At 37.2% G+C, this 27,737-nt stretch overlaps 1 protein-coding gene across 1 annotated transcript; it reads right to left on the reverse strand.

The window, feature by feature from the left end:
- Positions 1-16,594: 16,594 nt before the first annotated feature.
- On the reverse strand, positions 16,595-19,118 carry LOC112004831 (putative receptor protein kinase ZmPK1). The gene is given in 3 exon segments (XM_065780946.1): positions 16,595-18,140; positions 18,143-18,617; positions 18,620-19,118. Coding segments are annotated over 3 exon segments (2,394 nt in total). The 5' UTR covers positions 19,097-19,118; the 3' UTR covers positions 16,595-16,698.
- Positions 19,119-27,737: the final 8,619 nt, after the last annotated feature.

Here is a 27,737-nt window from a genome sequence, read left to right on the forward strand (position 1 = left end):
CCCCCCTCTTGTTAAGTGTTGCCCTCCTTTAGGTTTTGCACTACTCTAAAATGTCTTATTCTTGCTTACTTATGTTATTGTTTGGTTCTTGCTACTTTGTTTTACATTTTCAGAGTGTTTACTTGGTTGTTTGATACTTGCTTCATTGTGAAACTTTAACCTTCTGACAAAGCATAAGCATGTCAAATTTTACTGATTTACAAATTGGGTTGCAACATTGCGTACTTATCTCTTATGTTTTTTTTTTTCCTCAAAAATAGGTTTTTATTTTATTATATTATTATTTTAGACATTTTTAAAAAAATTTTAAATAAAATTTTATATTCAATTTCTTCTTTGTTTATATGTATACATTTATATATATTTTTTCGGTTTCTTATTATATTATTCTAATTGTTAACTAAAAAAATTAATTCTGCACGTAAAAAAACTGTATAACTAATCAATTATGCCACAAAAAAAAAAAAAAGAAAGAAAAGAAAAAGAGAAGAAGATTAGTTATATTGAAGAAATATTAAGGAAACTTGAATACAATTTTTTTTTTCAATAACTTTGTATCTTAAAAAGTCGGAAAAATATATTTAAATAAAAAATGGCATAAAAATTTTAAATACAATTTTATTAATTAAATATTATAATATGAGAAAATGCCACACATAATATTTTGCCTTCGGCCCTACAATGTATTGAGCAGGCCCTGCTTTTTAAAATTCAATCATATGGCTATTTAATTAAAAGATACACTTTAATTTCATGAGAAAAAATCCACATGTACAACATCTATGTAATGTATTTAAGTCTTGCTGGATACTCTTATACAGGTGATGCTCTCCATAATTGATACTTGTGCTTGGCTTGGGTTCAAATTAGCCTGTGTTTATTTAGCTATAAATATGGCTAGAGGAGCTTCAAAAGCCTTTGGAATTGTAGTTCCACACGGCAACATAGTTGAGAAAGCAAGGGAAGAAGGATTGGGACTTGAGGATATAGACCAAGGTGGTCGATACCGTACCGGTACCGGCTGCATACCGGTATCGAAACATCAACGTTTCGTACCGGTTTAAATACCGGGCGTACCGGCAATGTACCGGGCGTACCGGCCAATTTCGGGCAATACCGGCCGGTACGGGGCGTACCGGCCGGTACAGAAAACAATTTTTTTTTTTTTTTTTTTTTTTTTTTTTTTTTTTTTTTTTTTTTTTAAGTTTTGTAATTTTTAAATTTTTTTTAGGGCAGAATGGTAACTTATTTGTATTAACTTATTAGTATTATTTGTTTTCTTAGTATGCAATGATAACTTTTTAAGTTTCTATTTTTTATATTGTGTTTTTTTCTTTTTCTTTTAATTAATACTAAAGTATACAATCATGAATAATTAGTTCTGAATTGAGGAAATGTTTTATGGTGAGCTTTTATATTTATTATAATATATATACACACACATACATATATATATATATATATATATATATATATATATATATATATTTATTTATAAATATAAAAAATAGCGGTAAACCCGAAACGGTACACCGGTATTGACCGGTATCCGAAATATATCGTATCGTTGGGCAAACCGGTACAGCCTCCGGTACGGTATTGACTCCCTTGATATAGACTCGTCACCATGAAACAATCTTTGCTAATATATCTTTTCTTTACTAAAATTCTTTATTTAAATCCATATTTTAATCTATTGAACAGGTCGTGTACTTTAAAAAACTGTAGATTTACAGGTACTTCTATTTTGTTGGTTAACACTTAACACACAGCTTGTTGATGGGTATGGCCTTAGCTTTTGTAATTTAACAAAAGGTCCAGAATCTAGACTCTAGACTAGAATAATCTTTTTAATGGACTGGGCTGCTTGAACAAATGATTCATTCGGCTAGACATGGTTTGAAAATCTAAGTTAAAGGAAAGAGATAAATTTATAAATCTTATACAGGCCTGGGCTGCTTAGACAATTCATATTGTAACAAGCTTTAAGCATTATATCGTCAATCTAGCGAGTTCAGATGTGAGAAAACCCCCTTTCCGCACCTTGATGTACAAAAGAAACATTTTGGAGAACGGATACAAATTTGATGGATAAATTTAAAATATCTCAAACTTAATGGACCAAGATGAAAAAAAACCCTAAACTTTAATGATTAACGTTGCAATTTAGCTTAAAAACTCTTTTAATTACATTTGGTGGTACCAAATAATTTATTTTCTATCACACACATACAAACTTTAAAACATACTTTCATATTACTAAAAGTTACAAACTTACATAATTAAGTAATATTATTTACGATTCTAAAAAAAAGTAATATTATATAAGCTTAAATGTATTGTTGGTATAAAAAATGTAGCATATTAGTGAATTTAGTCTCTAAAGTTTATAGTTGGTTCCAGTAAGTTCAACTGGTAAAGTCTTTAATGGTTGAATAAGAGATTTGGGGTTTAATCACTGTCTACACCAAAAACTGATTGACATCTTGGTCTGATGATAAAGAGCTATCATCAAGAGCAGACTCTAAAGTTTGTAATATATATTACAGTCTACCCAATAGACTTAGTCTTAATGAGTTAATGTCCTATTATTTGTACATTTTTGGTGTTTTGGTCTGATGATAAAGAGTTTTTATCACGAGCGGACTCTAAAGTTTGTAATATATATTATAGTCTAGCCCAATAGACTTAGTCTTAATGAGTTAATATCCTATTATTTGTACTATACATTTCTTACTTTACAAGTTTGTAATATATATTACAGTCTAGCCCAATAGACTTTGGCTTAATGAGTTAATGTCTTATTATTTGTACTATATATTTCTTACTCTACAGGACCAGCCTATTTGCATGAGTTAGGCTTGATCACAATTAATCCCTTATATGATATGGTCAAATTAAAGCTGACACATTATCATTCCACATAGACAACAAGCAATCACTTAGAGTTTGTTAGGTACCAAGATTGACCTCTTAAAATTTTTTAGGGACTAAAAGTGACTATTTAAAGTTTTTAAGCATCAAAGGTGATTATTGTAAGGGGAAATTACACTTTGCCTACCTGTGGTTTGCCAAAAAAACACTTTGCCTACCTGTGGTTTAAAAATTGACACTTTACCCATCTGAGGTAAGCTCTGTTTGTCTTTAGTAACTACCTCTGTTAAAAACATAGGTAAATTTGTATTTTTGCTACCCTTTTATGTCTCTCTCATCTCAAAACATAAAAAACTAAAAAAATCAAGAGAAAAGAAGATCTAAAAGCTATGCTTTGTAAAAATTAAAACCTAACATAAAGGGAGACTAACTTATAGGTTTGGTGTTATCTTATAAAAATTATCCCTTTCCGAGTTTCTGAAGTTGGCATCAATTACAAGTTAGTAGGAGGATAACAAAGCTTCAAACCCAAAAATAATAAAAGAAGTTCAAGAAAACCAAAACCAAAAAAGTGCCGACACAAACACCTAAAACACTCATCATAAGACATGGGATTAGAATTTAAGGAAACCAAAATGAAAACCAAAAGATTTCCTTGAGAGGATTTCCTAATCTATGACCTTATAAACCAAAGTCAATCCCACCAACCTTCCACATTTCTTGGAGTTGTTGTTAAAGTAAAGACAAATCCAATTCTCCAAACACAATAACCCCTCTTGTACAAAGCCTTAAAACACAAGATTGAATAAAAACCCAGAAAGCCAAAACAGGAAAAAAAGCAACATTTTATTGCAGTGAGTGAGTCAAGGGCGTGAACTGGACAGAATGCTTATGAGCAAAGACCCATTAGGACAAGTCAAGCATGGACTAACTCTACCTAGAAAAGAAGATCTAAAAGGAACTTTGAAAAAAGGAAATCATTGTTTTGGTATTGTATCTGAAGAGGAGCGTGGAACCTAAGGAGAATCAAAGAGGGTTGGTGAGGAAAAATCTGGTGCCAAAGGCAAAAAAGGATTAGAATTTAGGAAGAGAAGGTAAAGGTGGTGGTTTATATGAAAAGAGAGGATTTTCACATAACTTCTATTAAAATCTAGAAGTTGTAGTCATTTCACACCCACATTCACATTCACATTAGACCTATAGTCAAAAGTTGTTATTAACCAAAAAAAAAAAAAGAAAAAAAGAAAAAAAAATCTAAAAGTTAGGTTTTAATTTTTACAAAACCTAGCTTTTAGATCTTCTTTTCTTTTGATTTTTTTTTTTTTAGTTTTTTTATATTTTGAGAGGAGAGAGAAATAAAAGAGCAACAAAAATACAAAATTACCCTTATTTTTAACAGAGGTGGGTAATAGGAGACAAACAGAGTTTATCTCGGGTAGATTAAGTGCCAATTTTTAAATCATAGGTGAGCAAAGTATTTTTCGGGCAAACAATAGGTGGGCAAAGTGTAATTTCCCTTCATTGGAAATTTTAAGGACTAAAATTGCCAAAATGCTAAACTTTAAAAATCAAAGTACATTTTAACTAATTTTTTTTTTATCATATTATTGAAGTTTTATTATTTGGAAAGGTTGAAGTAGAATTATCTAACAATTGAGGAATTGAATTTGCTCTCGTCGTGTATTAAACGAATACAAAATAATAATTGTCTTCCTTTATTTTGACTAGTGAAGTTTTAAATTAGCTACTATTTATAATGGTACATGTAGTAAATCATTGATAGGCAACACTTACACATTATTATGCAGGTATATGACTATTTTAATGATAAAGTTAAAAACACACACACAAACACACTTATTTCACTTCAGAATGCATGTCAAATGCCAGCCCAAACGTATAGGATATACTCCAATTTATTGGATAATTATTCTCAGCTATACTTGCTTATAGCTTTTATGAATCTCTTTTCTGGCCTAATAGCATCTCAACTACTTGGCTCATGGTAGGTCTTGCATCTTTGTCTTCTTCTACACGTTGTAGGGCAACCCCAACCAAAGTTTCCATCTTGCCAATGCCATATTTGCCTTCCAACATTGGATCAACAATTTCTTCAATTGAGGAAATATTTGCAGCCAACATTGGATTCATCTTCTCCCTCGACAACTTTACTAGCCTTTTGTGCCCACCGTCCCCTCCATCATCTATAGCATGGACACTCCTTGATGGACCCTTTCCAGTTACTATTTCCAACACCATACAAATGAATTTTCCAACCTCCACTTTTCCACCCCCAACCAAACTCAAATAAGGGAAACTAAAATCTCTTATATATTCCCACTTTTTCATTCCCTCCCACTCTTCCCCCTAACCAGTTGAACCCTTTAAACAGGGAGGATAGAAAATGGGGGCTAAAAAAGGGATTTTGGGGTTGTTTGATTGGGGTGGAAAGTTGGAGGGATTTTAGTAGGGCTCATGTATTTTCTCCCCAAGCCCACTAAAATGTTTTCTCTTTAATTGGAGAGAAAACTCAATTGACTTTGTTGCAGCTGAGTTAATACTTTTTTGCCCCTCTTTTCTAATGTTGAAGAAAACAATAGTCATCTCTCTCTCTCTCTCTCTCTCTCTCTCTCTCTCTCTCTCTCTCACAATTTTTTCCTCATTCTTTTTGTCATTTTCTGCTTGTTCTTTTCCAATTCTCTCTTCTTTTCTTTTTCTAATATTGTTTTCTTGTTTTTCTTTTTGGTTGTTTTTGTTGATGCCATATACCCTTTTTCCCCCCTTGATTTTTTTTTTTTTGGCATGTTCAGTATCCATCTTTGATAGGCCAAAAACGTATTGACCTCTTGTGATTAAATTAATTGATTAATTAGGCAAGTTATTAATTAATCAAATTAACATGCAAAGCACATGGTAGCACCAACAAATCACCAATAACTAAAGTATGTAGTGGAAAATAAATTGACACGGTGATTTGTTTACCAATGGGAAAAACTTACACGGCAAAAACCCCACCGGGTGATTTTAAGGTTACTACTCCCGAAATTCTACTATTATCACAACAAGCGGTTACAAGTAAAGGAATCCCAGTACCTTATACCAATCTACAATTGAATCCTTACCCCAATCCTTAATTAGATTTGTTCTGTAGTGACAATTTCTTCTTTTGATGCACGGCTCCTAAGTAAGTGACTAACCAATTGCGCAGATCCCAGTACGTGACTTCAATCACTAACTAGATAAAGTTGTTGGCTGCAAAGTTCTTCAGTTCATCCACACGATGAAGATCAAGAAGATGTTTGGTTACAAAACCCAACAGTGTACAAACACAGTAACTTTTTCAAAAGAGATGAACTAGGGCAAAACTCTGTCTTTGGTCACAATTTGCTTGAGCAAATTTTTCTCAATGCTTGTGCAACTTGTAAACTCTTTTACGATCCTTAAATAATCCTTTTATATGTCTAAGGTTAGGAAAAAAGAAGGCCTAAAGACACATTCTCGGATCCCAAGAAAATCAGACCAGAATTCTAAAATTCTTAAACCTCGACAGATAAGAGCTGTCGAGTAACTGTCGAGCAGGTGTCGAGTTCACGGGGCTGAAATAGCTTTCTTAAGCTCGATAGATGCAATTGTCGAGCTTTAATGAATTTGCACTATTCAGCTTATTTCTTGGACAGATTTGAATTGCTTTAACACTTGATCTTGAAACCTTGTTTCTTAAAGTATTAAAAACATCTAGATCTACCTAATTACAAGTAAAATGCGTTTTGTCAAAGTATTAGCTAATTACATAAAAGAATGACATATGTTCTTAACAAGTAAAACACATATGTCCTAACAATCTTTGTGCTAATTCTTTCCCCATTATTATTTTTTATTTATAAATGTAATAAATATAATAACAAAGAAAAAAAAGTTTTAATTTTATAAAATGTTATTTTATTAATTTTAATTTATAAATAAATAATATTTTATTACAAATAAAAAGTATTTCTTCTATATAATGAAATAAGGATATAATAGTAAATTTAGACAAACCAGATTTTCAATCATCCTATTTTACTTTTCAACCAAACAAATAAGTTTTTCATCCCTCAAATTTTCCATCCCCAATCAAACACAAATGAAGGAAACTTTTATTTACTAAAAATTCTTTATTTAAATCCATATTACAATCTATCGAATTGGTAGTGTACTTTAGAAATTGTAGATTTATAGGTACTTTCTATTTTGTTGGTTAACACTTAATACATAGCTTGTAAATGGGTTTGGCTTTAGCTTGTAAGCAAGCTATAGCTGCGTTTTTTAAATGCGGTTGTAGCTCCTAAAAACATTGCTATAGGTCCATTTGATCTATAGCCGCATTTGCCTATACACCGTGATTATAGGTCTGACAAGTCTATAGGCGCGTCTTTAAAAACACAGCTATATGGTGTATATTAGCTGTATTTAAAAAATGCCTATATATCCTCAACCTACAATTACATTTTAAAAATGCAGCTGTAGGATTTTTTTAATTATTTTATTTTTATAATTTGGTTACAGTCGTGTTTTATAAACACAGCTATAGGTTTTTTTTTTTTTTTTTTTTTTTTTTGGGGGCAAATCACTAATTCCTGTCTACAATATTTAACTTGTTTACATTCAAACTAACATATCAAAATAATATATTATATATATACATTCACATTAATACAACAACATTCCTGTCTACAATATTCATTCATGATCAGCCAAAAAAGAATACAAAAGGATTTGATCAATACCCATAGATAGTCCTCATCAATCATCAAAATCATCATCATCATACTTAGATGCTGTTCCTTAGGTTCACAACTTAAAATTCAATTATGTAGTTTTTTTCTCATGGGATGAATGTGTATTTTTTATTAAATAATACCATATAGCTGAATTTTTAGAGGAGAATCTAAGAAATATCATCTAAGTTCTATACTTAAGTTTTGCCCTTAACAAAAGGCCGAGAGTCTAGACTCTAGACTATAATAACCATTTTAATTCACTGGGCTGCTTGAACAAATCATTCATGTGAAAATCTAGGCTAAAGCCCACCTCTACTGGGCTTGCAATAGAAAGAGAGAAATTTAAAATCTTATATAGGCTTGGGCTGCTTGGAAAATTCATATTGTAACAGTGCAAATTCGTATAAAAACTCTCTTATTTATGTTTGGTGGTACTGGTACCAAATAATTTATTTTCTATCACATACATACAAACTTTAAAATATTCTTTCATATTAAAGTTACAAACTTACTTCTTATATATATAAAAGAAGAAGAAGAAGAAGTTACAAACTTACATTTACTTCAAGTGTGGCTGTTGAGTTGGGGGCTGTGAAGGATATATAGAATTAGTCTTTACATTTTCCTTAATTTGGAGGCAGTGGAAATTGAGCTAGATGCTTAGATTATTGTTGATCTTCTTAAAGACCCTGATGGGCCAGATCTTGCTAACAATTCTGATGTTACTATTTTGGCTGATTGCAGGGAAAGTCTTAAGGAAAATTCCTCAAGTTAGGATCTCCCACTGCTATAGGAAGGCTAACAAGTATGTTGATGCACTTGCCTGGCGGGATGTCCACTATGCTTAGGATTTTGTTTTGTTTTATGAGCCTCCTTTTGAAGACTGATGTGTATTTTGTTACTTAATTTGGACTGTGTTGGTACATTGTATGAATGTTGGTTTCCTCATTTATGGGAGCTAGCTGCCCTCCTTAATAATATTATCCCTTTTACCCAAAGCGAAAAAAATTACATAATTAAGTAAATACTATTTAAGCTTCAATATATTGTTGGCCTTCAAAATTTAACATATTAGTGAATTTAGTCCCTAAAGTTTGTTAGTATATATTACTGGCTCAATATTTTATTACCTATAGTATAAATTACTTGCCTTACACTCCATTTACTTGTGCTACACATATATCATAAATACTTACATAAAAAGGTAGTTTTCCAGCCCAATTCTTGACACAAAAATATTAATAGATTATTCTCTCTCTCTCTCTCTCTCTCTCTCTCTTTCTCTCCATTAATTTATTAATAAATTTTAAATTGATCATATTTGTGGGGCCTGAAAGTCTGGTAACCTTGGCCCATTTTACATCCGACCCAAGGCCCATGCCGAGGATGGAGAATCGCCCGAGGACGTTGTACAAAGGCCTAAGCTGTAAGGACCCCCATCGAGGATGACCCTGTCCTCGGTGGACCGAGGACAACACTAAGTGGGGGAACAAGCCCAGGACATGTTGTCACCTCCACAATAAATGCCCTCACCTAACCCTCTGACCGCACTAATGGAGATGTAACTCCTGGACAGGGCAACCTTGGCCACTACAAATCACATGATTACAGATAATGCAGTTGATGGGACGGACGGTCAGAAGGGAAGCGCGTGGATGATCAATAGGTGGAAAAAAGAGACGGTGAGAAAAGGATTATATAAGGGGAACCAACAGAACAGTTAAGGGGGGGGGGGGACCTCTGTGAGGATCCTCGGATCGGTATCGAGGAGAGACCTTGAGGAGTAACTTTGGGGTGCCGGCCTTCAACGGGTGGAAGTCCTGTTTTGGGCGTTGTCCGTTTGTTAGGGCCTAGTTCTTGAACCCACTCTCTAAAAATGTATTGTTTGAGCTTATGAAATGATTTTCCTTTTGATTTACGAGGGCCTTTCCAAATTGAGTCCCTACAATTGGTGCTATCTGTGGGAAGAACTAGGGCGTTAGCAGGCGCAATGGCTAGCGATTTCCATCGTTGGGGGCTTACGCAAGGTTGGGTAGTTTTTCGTTACCACTGGCGACATTGACCCCGACTTCAAAAAAAAAAAAAGAAAGAACGAAGTAACAACCAACAATAACGCTTTTGCACAAGATATGATCGTTGCAGGAAAGTAAAAGATTTAGAGAATAGGAGAAGGAAACAAACATCACAGCGTTTTATTAATTGAAAAGTAAATACAAGATACAAACAAAGGCTTAGACAGGCTTGTTTTAAAGCTAATTCTACAAACAGAGGTCTAGATGGGTCTGTTTTAAAACAAACTTTATTGAAGGGGGCTGAGGCAAGCTTGTTTTATGGCTGCCAACAACCTTCGGGCTGGTGCAGTTGGTGCCGGCGAGAAGAGAGGAGCAGATGCATGGGCGCATGACGACCCCTCCCCATGATGTTCCCTTGATTCTCTCCTGGCCCCACAGTGGTTGGCCATTGGAGACGGCAACACCCGGGCACTGGACATGACGTAATCTTGCGAGCCTCTACCGATGGATAGGCCAGGCGCGAGTCATTGCCTGTTTGAAAGGCAGGCATGGGTGCACCCCGGAGAAGAGCATTATGTACTTCAGGGACCTCCCTCCTGACTGCCATGCACGACACCATCAGGATGACGCCCAAACTCTTTCGTGCCGGAAGTCTGACACGGGCTACAGCCACAACGACTCTCGGTCGAGGAAGGAGGACCTTTGGCCTGTGTGCCCTTACTCCCATCCAAGGCCGCCCCATTTCTCCAAACTCTTATCACAATCCTAGTAGGGTTATTGAAGGGGCTTGGAGAGCTGAAGGGACGTGTTTCCCGTTTTGTTAGAGGGTTCATGGAGTGTGGAAGGACGTTTCCCCCCCAGAGAGCCTTATATAGAAGATGGAGGTTGGTGGGAATTGATCCACACAGAATTAAAAAAAAAAAGGGTTATTAGCGGCATTAATCCTGACCAAATTCCAAGGAGGCCATAGACCGCTGGATCTGCATCAATCCACGAGGATATTAATGAGAGCGCGTCTCGTGCATGGAAATGTCAGGCGCGAAACGCGAACAGTCAGGGGACGCCTCGTAATTGAGGAGGGCAGAAACTTGAACTGAAGGCGGGGTTACTGCCATGTGTGAGGTTAGAAGTCTGAACCACCCTTGCCCAGGGCACTGCGGGGTCAAGGATCTGGCCCGAGGATGGCCCACTTCCGATGGAGCAGGGCTGAGGCCATCATCATGCCAAAAGTAAGATTCCAAGCGCCGAGGACAAACTCCTTCATCCCATACAGAAGTGTTAGATTGAACCAAGGCCTTGCATGGTCCTCGGACTCAAGCCTATGGGAAAACTAACCACTCAAATATACCTGGGTACTAGACTGAACCTAGGTATTGCATGGTCCAAGGACTCAAACCTATAGGGAAACTAGCTACTTACAGAAGAACAGAAGTGTTGGACTGAACCAAGGCCTTGCATGGTTCTCGGACTCAAGCTTATGGGAAAACTAACCACTCAAATATACCTGGGTACTAGACTAAACCAAGGTATTGCATGGTCCAAGGACTCAAACCTATGGGAAAACTAGCTACTTACAGAAGAACAGAAGTGTTGGACTAAACCAAAGCCTTGCATGGTCCTCGGACTCAAGCCTATGAGAAAACTAACCACTTAAATATACCTAGGTACTAGACTGAACTAAGGTATTGCATGGTCCAAGGACTAAAACCTATGGGGAAACTAGCTATTTACAGAAGAACAGAAGTGTTGGACTGAACTAAGGCCTTGCATGGTCCTCGGACTCAAGCCTATAGGAAAACTAACCACTCAAATATACATGGGTACTAGACTGAACCAAGGTATTGCATGGTCCAATGACTCAAACCTATGGGAAAACTAGCTACTTACAGAAGAACAGAAGTGTTGGACTGAACCAAGGCCTTGTATGGTCCTCGGACTCAAGCCTATGGGAAAACTAACCACTCAAATATACCTAGGTACTCGACTGAACCAAAGTATTGCATGGTCCAAGGACTTAAACCTATGGGAAAACTAGCTACTTACAGAAGAATAGAAGTGTTGGACTGAACCAAGGCCTTGCATGGTCCTCAGACTCAAACCTTTGGAGAAACTAGCTACTTACAGAAGAACAGAAGTGTTAGACTGAACCAAGGCCTTGCATGGTCCTCGAACTCAAGCCTATGGGAAAACTAACCACTCAAATATACCTGGGTACTAGACTAAACCAAGGTCTTGCATGGTCCAATGACTCAAACCTATGGGGAAACTAGCTACTTATAGAAGAATAGTAGTGTTAGACTGAACCAAGGCCTTGCATGGTCCTCGGACTCAAGCCTATAGAAAAACTAACCACTCAAATATACCTGGGTACTAGGCTGAACTAAGGTCTTGCATGGTCCAAGGACTCAAACCTAAGGGAAAGCTAGCTACTTGCAGAAGAACAAAAACGTTAGATAGAACCGAGTTGTGGTATGGTCCTCGGATTCAAACTTGAGGGAGAGTTAATTGCCTTACGAGACTAAGTCCAGAACAGAACCAAGGTATTAAGCGAAACATTAAAGTATAACAAGTAAAAGGGAGTATCAATCAAAGAACTAAAAGCGAACTACTGAATATGTATTTCAAACAGAAGGTATGTAATTCTGTTACAATGTCGCCAAGACAAAAAGCGAAATGAAATGAAAAAGAAAACAAATAGGAGTGTCCACGCCATCAGAATGGGGTAGTCCAACGAGATGGCTTACTCCCTTAACTCGGTGGACAGCTTGTCTTGAGGAGACTGTTGGACGGCTTTGACTCACACCTCGGGACCCTGCCTCTGAGGGGCTACTTTAGAGGATCCTTCCACGGTAGGAGGGATCTGAGGGACAACGAGTGTGGCTTGGGGGTCAACAAGAGGCTTCACCACATCCTGGGGCACTTCTTGACTGTCAGTTCCCGCCCCCTCCAACGCTCTATGGAGCTCAGCCCCTTCGACAGGTTTGTCAGCTGAAGATGTGTTCTTGACAGTTTTAGTCTGAATTTCACCTGCCGCTGGCAAAGCGGACTCCACCTCAGACGTAACGGGGATAACCTCGCGAATTGCAGGGGGGTAATACACTTTCTCTGCTCTCTTAAGGTCAGACGAGGCATCAACCCCTGCTTGGTTGAGGGCTTCATTCTAGGTTTGGGAATAGAAGCACCTGCACACTTCAGGAATTTGAGCCTTAAGGGTAGCTTCAGTTTTAGCCACCCTCTCAGCAAAGGCCTCTTCCTCTGCTTGTTCTATGGAATGCCCGGCGTCTATTCTCGCAAACACGGCTTCTTCTTTAGCCCTCACGGCCTCGTCCTTGGCGTACTCGGCAATACCTTTCGCCCCAACCGCCTCGGCCAACTTTTGCTTCAGGTCGGCGATGTTTTCTTGAGCAGCCCGCAGTTGGCCCTCGACATCTTGCAAACGTTTTGTCTGGTCCTCGGCTTGTTTCGTAGCAGCGTCTAGGTTAGAAGTCGCGTTATCTCTAGTCCTTGTCATCTCCTCTAGATTTTCAATCGCCTTCTTGAAATTTGCCTCAGATCTCTTAAAGGTATTCGCAGCCTTCAAGAACTTGTCGCGCTCTTGCCCCAGGGCGTTACTCTGGTTGTCGGCCTCCTCGTCCAGCCTGAAAACAGCCTGGATAGCTTGCCAATCAAATCAAATACGCCATTAAGGGGAAGGGAGATATTAGGCAATAAAATTCAAACAAAATAAACAAGTACTAAAGGTCCTACCATGCCTAGGTATCTCTTAAGGTTGTAGGCAACCTCTTGCCCCTTCATGCCCCCAAGCTCAGCTATGTCGACAGGGAGGAGAAGGGACCTCTCCAGGGCATCGGCTACGTGAGCCCCCTCGCCTCCTCGAAAATCCTAGAGAGTAGCGTCATCCATCAAAGGTTGTCCATGGAGCATGGCAGCGGGCAGCCAGGCCTGGGGCTCGGACTGCTGGATGATCTCTTTTCCTTCACGCTGACCACCGAGCCTCAGTTGTTTAGAAGGTTGGTGGGCTTCACCCTCCTCTGGAGAAGAATGGGATCTGCCCCCATCCACTAGATCTTTACCCTTGGAAGACCTCTTTCTCTTCAGATTTGAGGACTCAAGCCGAGAGTCCGAGATTGGAGGAATGGAGGATGACCTGGTCTGCGCAGGCGAAGGCTTGGGCAGAGGTGGAGGAGGCTTGGGCTGTGACTCCCTCGGCACACATTTCCCAGATTTGCCCTCAAGCAGGTCAAGAAGGCTGGTTCAGGGCTGTTTCTTGAAACCCATCTCTATTTGAGTACCAACCCTTGGGGACTGAAGATCGATTTCGGACAAATGGAGGTTTCCCAAATCACCAGAGGGATCTTCAGATTGATCGGCTCGGCCAAATGCACCAAATTCGTCCTCAGACGAGCTTAGTTCGACCACTTCTCCCCTCTTCTCCAAGCTCCCTTCCTCGGCCTGTGCTGCTTGATGGGATGAAGAAGAGCCTGCCAACGGGATGCCCTCTAGAATAGAAGTTCCTTCAGAAAATGAAAACCCGTCCTTTACCACAGTGATTTGCCTAAGTCGAGGATCACGAGCCCTGATAACGTGTTTTGGGACCGAAAATGACTTCTGGGCCAGATTACATCCGAGGATTTTATGGGCAGCTTTAACCTGGTTATCGGTCTCGTTCAGAAAGAGTTCCGCCCTAAGAATGGCTTCCAAGTCTTGCTTGTTAACCAGGTGAAAATGACGCGCGAAGGTGTGCGAATCTGCAAAAAGAGAAACAAAACTCCTATGATCAATCAAACAAAGAAGGTATACGACAAAGAAAAAAGAAAAGAAGTTAGACCATCTCCTACTTCGAGTACCCTACCTGGCTCTCCCTTTACTGTCAGACAGTGGAGATCGTCGTACCACTCCCCTGACACAATGAGAAAATCTTGAGTCAACCCCTTACTAGAATCGGGGCGGCACTGGATAAGCCGAACCCTATCGTCCCTTGTCTTCATATAGTATGACTTACCCTTCAGGTGTTGAAGACTGTAGCACCAGTTCACATCATGGTGGGTTAACCTCAACCCCATCTTCTCATTCAGGGCGTCTACACACCTTAGTATCCTAAACATATTAATGGCGCACTGGGTAGGAGCTAGCCGAAAATGCCTAAGGTAACCGCTCATCACTGGCCCCATAGGGATTCTCATGCCTCCCTCTACGAAGGTTACTATGAGAATCACAACTTCGCCTTCATTCCTTTTAGTGTACCACTCTCCTTCCTCGCAATACCTCAAGCCGACATTACGGGGTATCCCGTAATCAGCAATGAATTTCTCCATTATCTCTTCAGACTCAACTAACTTCTTAAATTTACCCATCCCTAGTAACGACTCAAAGACCCGAGAGAGAGAGAGAGAGAGCAAAAGAGAAAAAGGAATTAGAGAGAAGTTTGTGCTACAAAGAGATGGAGACTTACAGAAATGGGGAGATTCTCCTTGGACAGACTCTTTATGCTGAAAAGGAGCGCTAGTCAGTGTGAAGATTGGACCAGATTTAGAGTGTGCCCGCCGAAGTTCTTGAATCTACAAATAAGGAGGCCAAGCAGTCCAAATGAGTATTTATATCCCCAATTAAAATTAACCAGGCGGAACTTCCCGCCCATAAAGGCAGGAAATCCCCACCGATTGATTGCCATCACACCGTTGGACGTGGGGAACATGGAGCCGCAAAAATTTAATGCAAACGCGCACCGAATGTCGAGGCGCCAAAAACGTACATTGGGCAGGCGAAAAGACTTTAATGCTGACGTCGACCGAGGTTGGGCGAATCATGAAGAAGGCCCAGGAATATCAAAACCCTCCTCCCCGTCCGAGGATACAGACAGCGGGATTTTGAGGGGCTATTGTGGGGCCTGAAAGTCAGGTAACCTCAGCCTATTTTACATCTGGCCCAAGGCCTATGCCGAAGATAGAGAATCGCCCGAGGATGTTGTACAAAGGCTTGAGCTGTAAGGACTCCTGCCGAGGATGATCCTATCCTCGGTGGACCGAGGACAACACCAAGTAGGGGAACAAGCCCAGGACAGGTTGTCACCTCCACAATAAATGCGCTCACCTAACCCTCTGACCTCACTAATGGAGATGTGACTCCTGGACAAGGCAACCTTGGCCACTACAAATCACATGATTACTGATAATGTAGCTGATGGGACGGACGGTCAGAAGGGAAGCGTGTGGATGATCAACAGGTGGAAGAAAGAGATGGTGAGAAAAAGACTATATAAGGAGAACAAACATAACAGTTAAGGGGGGGGACCTCTGTGAGGATCCTCAGATCGGTGTCGAGGAGAGACCTTGAGGAGTAACTTTGGCGTGCTGGCCTTCAACAGGTGTGAGTCCTGTTTTGGGCGTTGTCCGTTTGTTAGAGCCTAGTTCTTGAACCCACTCTCTAAAAATGTATTGTTTGGGCTTATGAATTGATTTTCCTTTTGATTTACGAGGGCCTTTCCAAATTGAGTCCTTACAATATTTAATCCCTTATGACATGGTCAAATTAGAAGTTGACACATTATCATTCCACAAGACAACAAGCAATCACTTAGAGTTTGTTAGGGTCCAAGATTTGACCTTTGTAAATTTTTTAGGGAATAAAAGCGACTATTTTAAGTTTGTTAAAGATTAAAAGTGATCAATTTAAATTTTAGTGACTAAAACTGCCAATATTTGAACTTTAGAGACAAACAATCTATTTTAACCTAAATTTTTATCATATTATTGAAGTTTTTTTTCTAAGAGAATTCAGACAGAGACTTTACTGAATCACATTGTTGCAGGGACATGACTAGTTTAAAAGGAAGATGCAAGCTAATGAAAAAGTTAAATAAATTATTAAAAAAAAAACCACACAAACACACACTTATTTCGCAAGGAAGTGCATGCTAAATGCCAGCCCAGTATGTTGAACTATAGGAGAGAACAAGGTTCACAACTATGCTTACTTTATTATTATTATAATTTTGATAACACAACTATGCTTGCTTTATGAAATAAATTTTGAAGTCACTTGACATATTACATTTAGTAGGCCATGAGATTGCACTCGTTATATGTAACACCATCACTTACTTTTTCTTCGAGTAAGAGCATCTCAACTACTTGGCTCATGGTAGGTCTTACATCTTTGTCTTCTTCTACGCACTGTAGAGCAACCTGAACCAAAGCTTTCATCTCAAATATGTCATATTTACCTTCCAACATTGGATCAATGATCTCTTCAAGTAAAGAAGTATTTGCAGCTGCTTTATCCATTTTTTCCCTCACCCATGTAACTAGCCTTTTGTGCTCTGCCACTCCACCATCATCTATAGCATGGACACTCCTTGATGGATCCTTTCCGGTCACCATTTCCAGAACAACAATCCCATAGCTATAAACATCTACTTTTGAGGTGATAGGTAGATTGAAAACCCACTCTGGAGCCATATAACCACGGGTTCCTCTTATTTTTGAGAAGCTTGAATTCTTAAGGACACCTCTATTTTGTAGTTTGCACAGGCCAAAATCTGCCACCTTTGGTTGATAAGTTGAGTCCAAAAGTATATTTTGAGGTTTTACATCGCAATGTAAAATCCAGTCCAAGCAATCCTCATGCAAATAGGCTAAGCCCTTCGCAGTGCCCATGATAATTTTGAACCTTTTTTCCCAGTCAAGTACATTGGCTGAGAGGTTATCTGCTATAGAACCATGCTCCATGTACTCATACACCAAAAGCCTGTGCTTTCCTTCTGCGCAATACCCCCACATCTCTATTAAGTTCATGTGGTTAATCCTTCCGATGATGGTTACTTCAGCTAGAAATTCACCTTCTCCTTGGCCGGCTTCATTGAGATGTTTGATTGCGGCAACTCGATTGTCAGACAACACCCCTTTGTAGACAATTCCCCCCGCACCTCTTCCAATCTCCTCACTAAAACTCTTTGTGGCCTTTTTTAGTTCTGTATATGTAAATTTTCTGAATCCAATTGCAGCACGATCATACTCTTGCTTGTCAACACCTAAACTTTTCTGTGTTTTGATGAGAAGAAACCACGCCAGAAAGAAAGAGATGATTTCAAGTCCACCCACTCCACAAGCAAACCAGAGCATGAATTTCTCTGTGCTCTTTTTACCGCTTGGTAGTGTGCCATCACCTGAGCAATTTAAATTGAATTCTTCTAGAGGATTGTTGTGGGACAAGATATAGCTTTTTGGTAGTTTCAGATAGACGTCTCCATTTAATTCTGGCGAGCGATACCCATTTAGCAATCGTGTCTTAGGATAACATTTTGAATAACCAGCCTCCTTGTTAAAGTTGTATTCAAACGCTATGCAATCACATGCTGCCAAACACAGATCCCTACATTGATCAAATGTGTAATTGAGGAAGTTCCCAAAATCATTCCCGTAATACGAGTAAAAGTCAACATGGGATAACATCAGAAACCCCGACTCATTTTCCTTGCAAGAGAGTTCACTTCGAGTTCACAACCATCAGCCCAATCGCTACGATTTTTCATCTTGTATCCTGATGGGCAGGAACATTTCCTGCCATAACCAATAACGTAACTGCAAAAACTGTTAGCCCCACAAGCACCAGCAATGATGCAAGGTATCTGAATGGCTTGCCATGAAGCAACCCAACTCTGCCTCTCCTCTTCCCAACTGTACAATCGAATATTACCATCGTAATCAAGTGTCAATCTTCTATGAAGCATTGCTCCATAGTCGGTTGACATAATGGTAAAATCATCGGATGGACTTAAATTCCCTAAGGAATTAAAGACAAGTGTGCTACTATTGTAATCTTCGAGCCCTGAATAAAACCAATAAATATCAGAAACATCAAGGCCATTATAAACAAAGCGAAGAAGGTTATCGTTGTTGAAGGAAAGCTCATAGAAACCAGAGGAAAAGTTGGTCTGGCTTCTTGAAGAGACAAGCTTTGTTTTTCTAGTGAGAAGTTGTGTTGTTGAGGAAGAAGGGTATCTGTAGGGAAGTCAAAGCTTTGCCACAAAACAACACCTTCCTTGTCACATAGAACAAGATTACCGGTGTCGTTGAGAAATAATTGGACTGAGGAGAGTGAGACAGTGTTTGTGGCCCAAACGGTGACATTTAACTTAGTGGCATCAGTTAAGATGAGATTGCCAGTATCGAAGAGAGAGAGCTTTGAGTGCTTTCCATTAACTGGGTTGTCACGGTTTGCCATCCAAACTACGGTGCGTGAGTTGCTAAACCAAATGGCAAAGCAATAGGCATTATCACCCATGGAATAAAAGCCAGCAGAGGAATCGCCATTTGGTGATATTAGAATATCTGGTTTCTCTACAAATAGGGATGTACCTGTATTGAATCTGCTGATAACGACTATTGGTGAAGCTGAAAGTGGGAAAGAAAATACGAAAGAGAGTAGAAGGAAGAAGGGTGGCGAACCCATGAGAGGTATTGGGCAAGGCAAAGCTAGAACGTAATTAATTTCTATTTAAAACCGACAAAGGGTCCGTTTGGATTGAGTTTATTGTTGCTGAAATTGAAAACTGAAAACTGAAAACACTGTAGCAAAATAATTTTTAAATATGTGAATAGTATTGTGGGATTTATTTTTAATATTTTTTATTTCGTAAACAGTGCATGCATAGTGTATGAACAGTGCATGCACTGTTCACAACAGTAAATTTTGCCGCTAAAGTCAACATAAGCGGCCTAAAAAAAAAAAAAAAAAGAGGCAAAACGCGAACACATTAAAGACGCAGACGCCAAACGCGGAAACCAAACGCCCTCAAAGACTATTCCTACCGAAAAATTTTCTTCAAAAATTATGATGTAGAGGGTAGACTTGAAGCACAATGGTACAACATTATTGGACTTTAAACCATGATTGCTTTTTTGGGTTAATGAGATGTACTGTTTCAATTTTGAATCTAAATTCATAGTCAGCAAAATTAGAACGCGTTTTAGAGGCAAGAGCACTCACATTGTCTTGTCTATATTAGGCTAGCTAATCAGTCTCTAAAATATGATATTCTATTCTATTTAAATATGAAAAATGCTAAAAAAACATTACAAATTTTAGGGGATGTGTAAGAAATGTGATGTGTGGGTGTTTTCTTTTTTCTAAGGGTGGGCTGCTAAATTAAAAATTCTCCTAATTGAATTAAAGTTAGATATGAAAAATAACTTAGGTGGCGTTTGGATTGCGTCTGCGTTTTCACGCAGACGCGTTTCAGCCTTTTTTTTTTTTTTTTTTTTTTTTTTTTTTTTTTTTTTAACCAGCGCCTACATGACGCAACTTTACTAAGTTCAAATAGACCAGAGTCAACTTGTCTTGATCTGGTAGTGGGGAACAAACTAAGTTGAGAGATGCCTCCCAAGATTCATTACATCTGCTTGATTGAAGGGTGGAAAAGATACGACCAAAGATAAGATCTTTTTTTTTTCCCTTCTAATGTAATCATTTCTGTTGAAAGTTCTAAGTTATTGCTGATGTGACTTTGCACTGCTATTTTTTTGCTGCTGTGACTTTCCACAGTTATTCAACCAATAGTACTGAACGTATTTTACATTTCAAAGTCCTAATGAGGATTATTTGACAGGTAAATTAGACATAAAGATGGTTATGGATATTGAAGAGTGGGGCTCATTGGATTTAGTGTTTTCTATCCAAAATTCCTCTATTTTCATCACTCATAAATTAAAATTGGTAGGTTTCATGGCTGTTTAGTTTGTTTAGATATGTTTTCAATTTTTATTTTCATTACTTAATTCTCTGATTTTTGAGTGATGAGTTATGAAAATTAAAAACAACTTTTATGTATTTTTGAATTATGAAAACAGAGTTATAATGACATTTTGGTAAATACACACATATTTAAAGGATAGTCAGAGAGTAGTCAAATCCTCTTTGATTTTTTTTTTTTCCCTTTCACGTTGGGTTGGGTTTGGTCTTTTTTATTTTTATTATTTATTTATTTATTTTTCCTTTCACGCTGGGTCTAGTCTTCTTCTTCTTTTTTATTTTATTTTTATTTTTATTTTTTTCCTTTTCACATTAGGTTTTTGGGTTTTGTTTTGTTTTGTTTTGTTGCTTTCATGTTGGGTCTGGACTTGGTTTTTCTATTCTTTTTTTTTTGGTTCACTGGGTTTAGTGAGTTTGGGTATTGGGGGTTGAAGGAAAAAAGAAAAAAGAAAAAAGAAAAAAAAAAAGAAAAGAAATAAGAAGTAAAAGCTACACCAAGTAAATCTATGAGTCCCACACAAAGTAAAATTTTTTGAGTTATCAAAATTAGAAACAAGTGCCAAACATGCCACTTTAGGAAGTTGTGGTATTTTCAATGATAAGTGATAAGTTATAGAGTGATGAGTGATGAAAATTGAGTGAGTAGTGATGAGTGATAGTTTTTGAAAAACCAAACAACCCCTGAGATTTTGAGTTCTCTCTCTTTCTCATTTAGTCTCTCTCCCCATCTCCTTCCTCTTTTTAATGTAAAAAAATTCTACTACTAAAGTAGTTATTCATAATTATTAAAGTTGAGGATTTTTTTTTTTGGTTAAAAGGGGGGTAAACTGCATTAATATAAACTAGCCATAAAATGCGAAGTACTGGCAGTAAGCCTTAATGAATACAACTGAATACAACCCTAAAGCATCAGAATTTAAAATATTACAAAGTTCTTCCGAATAATGATAGTCTAAAACAACAAAAGTCCTTGAAAAGTTGCAGCCTCCCTTGGCGATTAAAGTTGAGGATTGTTATCATTTCAAAAAAATAAAAAATAAAAAGTTGAGGATTTTTTTTTTTAATACAAAATAGAAATTTTATTCTAGTCTAATTTAAGAATAAATGTATGTGAAACTCATTCTTAAAAACTTGAATTCTAACTCTTACCTCTCACTCTATAAAAATTTTGTACTTGTAAAGTAATCATTATATTAAAGGTGCACAGTAGTAATTATTTAATTTTTATTGTTAATTGGGGCATTATTCTATATCTTCCACAATGATGGGCTAATATGTGGCTCTGTTTAACACTTAAACGCTGGTTTGTCTTGTCTAGCGTTGTCTTTAGCTAGAGTTGGTGTTAGCTGTTTTTTAATGGGTTTTCATGTGTCTTTTTAGACTTTTTTTTTTTTTTTTTGAGTCTTGAGTCTTCTTAGGCTCTTTGTTCTGTATTATGCTTTTAATAATCAGTAATATTATTCTGTTTCATCCAAAAAATTTTTTTTTTTTTTTTTTTTTTTTTTTTTTTTGTTCACTGGGTTTAGTGAGTTTGGGTATTGGGGGTTGAAGGAAAAAAGAAAAAAGAAAAAAGAAAAAAGAAAAAAGAAAAAGAAATAAGAAGTAAAAGCTACACCAAGTAAATCCATGGATCCCACAAAAAGTAAAATTTTTTGAGTTTTCAAAATTGGAAACAAGTGCCAAACATGTCACCTTAGGAAGTTGTGGTATTTTCAATGATAAGTGATGAGTTATAGAGTGATGAGTGATGAAAATTGAGTGAGTAGTGATAAGTGATGGTTTTTGAAAAACCAAACAACCCTTGAGATTTTGAGTTCTCTCTCTTTCTCATTTAGTCTCTCTCCCCATCTCCTTCCTCTTTTTAATGTAAAAAAATTCTACTACTAAAGTAGTTATTCATAATTATTAAAGTTGAGGATTTTTTTTTTTTTGGTTAAAAGGGGGGTAAATTGCATTAATGTAAACTAGCCATAAAATGCGAAGTATTGGCAGTAAGCCTTAATGAATACAACTGAATACAACCCTGAAGCATCAGAATTTAAAATATTACAAAGTTCTTCCAAGTAATGATAGTCTAAAACAACAAAATTCCTTGAAAAGTTGCTGCCTCCCTTGGCGATTAAAGTTGAGGATTGTTATCATTTCAAAAAAATAAAAAATAAAAAGTTGAGGATTTTTTTTTAATACAAAATAGAAATTTTATTCTAGTCTAATTTAAGTATAAATGTATGCGAAACTCATTCTTAAAAACTTGAATTCTAACCCTTACCTCTCACTCTATAAAAATTTTGTACTTGTAAATTGATCATTATATACACTAAGGGTGAGCAGGGTGATTATTTAATTTTTATTGTTAATTGGGGCATTATTCAATGTCTTCCACAATGATGGGCTAATATATGGCTCTGTTTAACACATTAACGCTGGTTTGTCTTGTCTAGCGTTGTCTTTAGCTAGAGTTGGTGTTAGCTGTTTTTTAATGGGTTTTCATGTGTCTTTGCAGACTTTTTTTTTTTTTTTGAGTCTTGAGTCTTCTTAGGCTCTTTGTTCTGTATTATGCTTTTAATAATCAGTAATATTATTCTGTTTCATCCAAAGAAAAAAAAGAAACCTGAGAAAATAATAACATGATTCTACGTAATTTTATACAACATCTCTAGATTTCTCGAGATGCCATAACCGTCGGCGCTTTACAGGTACTTCTATTTTGTTGGTTGGGTATGGCCTTGGCGTTGTCTATGCCACTCGCAATTTACCTTGTCGATGTTTAGCTTTTATTATTTAACAAATGAAGGTCGAGAGAATAGAGTCCAGAGTCTAGACTGGAATAACCTTTTTAATGGACTGGGCTGCTTGAACAAATGATTCATCTAGCTAGACATGGTTAGAAAATCTAAGGTAAAGCCTGCCTCCTCTGGATCTGGATCCTCTCCATTTCTCTTTGAAATGGAGAGTGTCCATTTCATGGACAAGATCTCTTTGAAATAAATCAATGATCTAAAAAGTGCCACCTCAATTAAAATACAAAAACCTAACTCAACAAACACAACTGTGGTTAACCATACAGTTTACTCAGCAAACCCATTTTTTTTGAAAATTTCAAAATCTCTCTCCTCTCTAACTCATCTCCAAGCGTCACTCTCTCTCTCTTAACCTTGCCATTGCCACCATGACCCCTTGTGCCAAGCCACCGTTATCGCGCTGGCCAAGTCTCACACTACTCAAGCATCGCCAGATTGCTCCTTCGACGCAGAAATTAAAACCTAAAATGCTCAAACCCAACTATGGTTAACCTTTACTCAGTAAACCCACCTGATCTAAACATTTTTTTTTTTTTCTAAATCTCTCTCTTCTCCAACCCATCTCCAAGGTCCACTCTTTCTTAACCCTGCCATTGCCGCTGCAACCATGACCCTTGTTCCAAACCACCTTTGTCATGGGGGCCACATCTCATAACCCAACATCATCAAACTGCTCCGCTGGAACAGCCATTGCCCAGTAAGTTTCTCTCTTTGATTTTTTTTATTTATTGATAAGCTCTATTTGGTTGCTAGAAAAACGAAGGGGAAAAAAAAAAAAAAACTATGATACTGATATTTTTTGATTGATTTGTTGGTGCTGAATTTGGTTTTTATTTTTTATTTTATTTTAAGCCTTTGGTTTTAAGCTTGGTGGGGTGTTTCAGATTTTTGGGGGATTTATGGATTTTTTTTTTTTTTTTAAAATCTAAATTTGTTCTTAAAGCAATGAGATTTATGGGTTATATTTTGATACCACGCCTAAGTTTCTTAAGATTAGGATAAGAAACACAAAAAAGGAAAACTATAAGCAAAGCTATTTTTTTTTTTTTTTTTTTGTGGAGAATAAACGACAGAAGCAAAGCTAGTTTAAGATAAAGGATGAGTGAAGAAATAATTATTGCAAAATTTTTTTTTTTTTTTTTTTTTTTTTTTTTTTTTTTTTTTTTTTTTTTAATTTTTTAAAGCTTTTGGTTTTAAGCTTGGTGGGGTGTTTCAGATTTTTAGGGGATTTATGGATTTTTTTTACCTGAATTTGTTCTTAAAGCAATGGGATTTATGGGTTATATTTTGATACCATGCCCAAGTTTCTTAAGACTAGGATAAGAAACACAAAAAAGGAAAACCATAAGCAAAGCTAATTTTTTTTTTTTGAGAATAAACGGCAGAAGCAAAGCTAGTTTAAGAGAAAGGATGAGTGAAGAAATAATTATTACAAAATACTCCGTATGCTTTGCATAAGTTAAGAAAAAAGATGTGAAAATGACCACATAAAAGAAAGGCATAAGTGATTTTTTAAGCACCTAGTACGATTAGCCTTGTATTATTATGAAAAATAATTACAGGGGAGGAAGTATCATCAGTGTTTATGCATATACTCGGGAAAACTCTCCTTTTATTGTGCCTCATCTTCCAATTTGTTATGTTATCATAACTTTTCATTTAGTTGTTTGCAGACGTTCAATCTGATTTTTAATCGGTTAAGGGGTAAAGAAAAAGGAAAAATTTGACAATTTTATCTAGTAAGCAAGCATGAATGCACTAATTCACCTCACAAGCTTAGAGCGTTGTTAGTTATAAGGTCAATTATACTCGCTTGAGGATGCATAGACTCAGATGTAAGATACTGTGAATGTTCAATTTGGCTTTCAATCTATTGTTAACTATTTTCTTTCTTTTACCCCCTTAAAACATGGTATTGGGTTGTGAGCAATCATCAAAATACAAGCTCTTTGTTTTACTTAATTATTATAGTTCAACCAGTTGGAAATAATGGGGAAGTTTATAAATATGCAGGATTTGCATTTTTTGGATATTGCCTGTAGGTTTCATCAATCCTTGGTATACTTCTTGTGTTATTTTGAATCATCAATCACTTGAGGGGAAAGACTGTCAAAGTGTCAGGTATTCTAAGGGACTGCATTTCATGTGTTGTGAAACTTCAGATTCTAGAGTTTTGATATAGGACTTATATAATGAAGAGACATCATACCAGGAAAGGGTGGGGCAAGTTGAATATCATGAGACAAGTCAAAGTGATCAAGCTGTGAGTCTGTGACTGAAAATTGCAAACTATGGTGGGAATGTGTAGTCAAGAAGTAGGAGACATACCAAGTGCAAAATTATCTATTTTTCAAGTGCAGAGTTTTATATTATGACCTTTGTAACCAAGTGTATATTTCAATAGAACTCTTGTTAGATATTTCTATGTTTCTACTTTTTATACTATTACTCTACAAGATGTGGAATTACCTTTACGGAGAAATGAAAAATTTGCCGAAATATAGAGTTAAAAATTGCCCAACCATCCTCAAGTGATACTACTAAGAAATTACAAAGAAAATAGAAATTCATTAAATGTATTTTCATACAAATCCAACATCTTTAAGTAAAAAAATACTCAAACATGTACGCACAAATCCAATATCTTTAAGTATCTTTTAAGCCAATTACAAAAAATATCAAATGGGCATTGCTAACGAATTAACGAATTTTGCATTGCTAACTTCAAGATACATTTTTTTTCAATCAAGCATGGGATACTTGAAAATATTTTCTTCAAAACAAATGGGCAAAAATTAGTGCATGGAACTTCGCATAAAGCTTGCACTTGATTTCTTGAACAACACTTGTACCCGTCTTTAGACCTTGAAAGTTCAAATAGCGTTAAAAACACTATGAACGTTTAGACCCCCAATTACAAAAAAAAAAACCAATTCAAGCTTATTATCAAACAATTAATGTGCGGAACATGAACATAAGCCAAACATAGAATTGATAAACAATTTAAGCCAATTATAATCACATCCACAACAGAAAATAAAGGACAAAGATAAGGGGAAGAGAGATGCAAACACAAGGACAACACGCGATGTGTTATCGAAGAGGAAACCGAAGCCCTTGGCGTAAAACCTCTCCGCCGCCCTTCAAGCGGTCAATAATCCACTAGAAAATGTAGTTGGGATACATGAACAGCAATAGACCCTCCAAGCCTAATCTACCCAGGTATCTAAGCCCTCCAAGCTTCTTGCTCCAACGAGGTTGCGCCGAACCTTTTTCTTTTCTAGCTTACCGGATTTCGCTATAAACCATAGCATCAACAAATAGTCATTGGTTCCTTCCAAACTGCTTCCCTTAGCACCAAAAGAACCTTCTCACAGACGTGGGTATGGTGAGACAATGATTTGGTCAAGAACCTCTCAAGGATGTATCAATGGAGAGGAAGAGAGTAGAGAAATTTGAAGAGTCTCTTAGGTGAAGATTGTGGATGAGGCAATCTTGTTTTCTCTAGGGTTTCTCTCTCAAAATTCTCTTTGGAAGCTCTTTACATTTTGTGGGAATGGGGGATATTTATACTAGGGTGAGAATGGAATGTGAAATGTCAGTTTTTCCCAAACAGGGTGTTCTGGCGACTTGACCTCGCGACTGGGTTGAGTCGCAAGTTCAAGCCGTGAGCTAACGGCCTGGCCAGCCTAGGACTTTTGTCCTGTAGTGCAACAGCTGGCGTGACTCTTCAGCTTCTGGCATGCTTGGCACGTGTGCAACTTCTGGCGACTTGCAAGCCGCGATACACCTGCGAGATCCAGTCGCGAGTCCCTGTTTCTTTGCACAATCTTGAGCATTTCTTCACACTCTCTTACTCACTACCCTTACAAGATTCCCACCTAAATACAGGGTTACTAAATACTAAAATACAAGCAAATTTGGCACAGAATAAAGCCAACAAGATGGTTGATTAAATTCAACCTTACAATCTGCCCCTTTTGCTATTTCGTGACAAAATTCTAAAGCAAACTCTAGACTTAACGTGTGAGTTGGGAACAGTTGGAAAACTCACTCACAACTAACTCTAGAATCTGTGAAGCTCTTAAACCATAAAACCAAAACATCTCCTGAAACACAATAACACAATAATATCATTGTATGCAGAAAATTTGTAATGCATATGGAACAAGCACAATGCGATCAAGCAAAATGGAATAAAGTAATAAACCATGGCTTGACCAAACAAGCAATCACTGTAAGATAGTGACCACAATGTTCATTCTCACTTGGAATGAACATCTGGACATTCAAGCTGATAAACACAAAGCAAATCACTTGAATGACCAACACTGAACCAATGCACAATACATGAAGTATATGCATCTAGGAATAAAATCCTACAATGGCACAAGAGTGAGAGTACTTAAGAAAAATGCATAACATTTAGCTTGAAGTACAAAGCAACATAGCATAAAGGCTGCATAAGCATGGTACAAACCATAAAAGCCTACACACTAGCATAGAAACATCCTAAAAGCTTACAAAAGCAACATGGGTAC

The sequence above is a fragment of the Quercus suber genome, unplaced genomic scaffold (assembly GCF_002906115.3).
Source record: "Quercus suber isolate HL8 unplaced genomic scaffold, Cork oak 2.0 scaffold_252, whole genome shotgun sequence".
NCBI classification, from domain to species: domain Eukaryota; kingdom Viridiplantae; phylum Streptophyta; class Magnoliopsida; order Fagales; family Fagaceae; genus Quercus; species Quercus suber.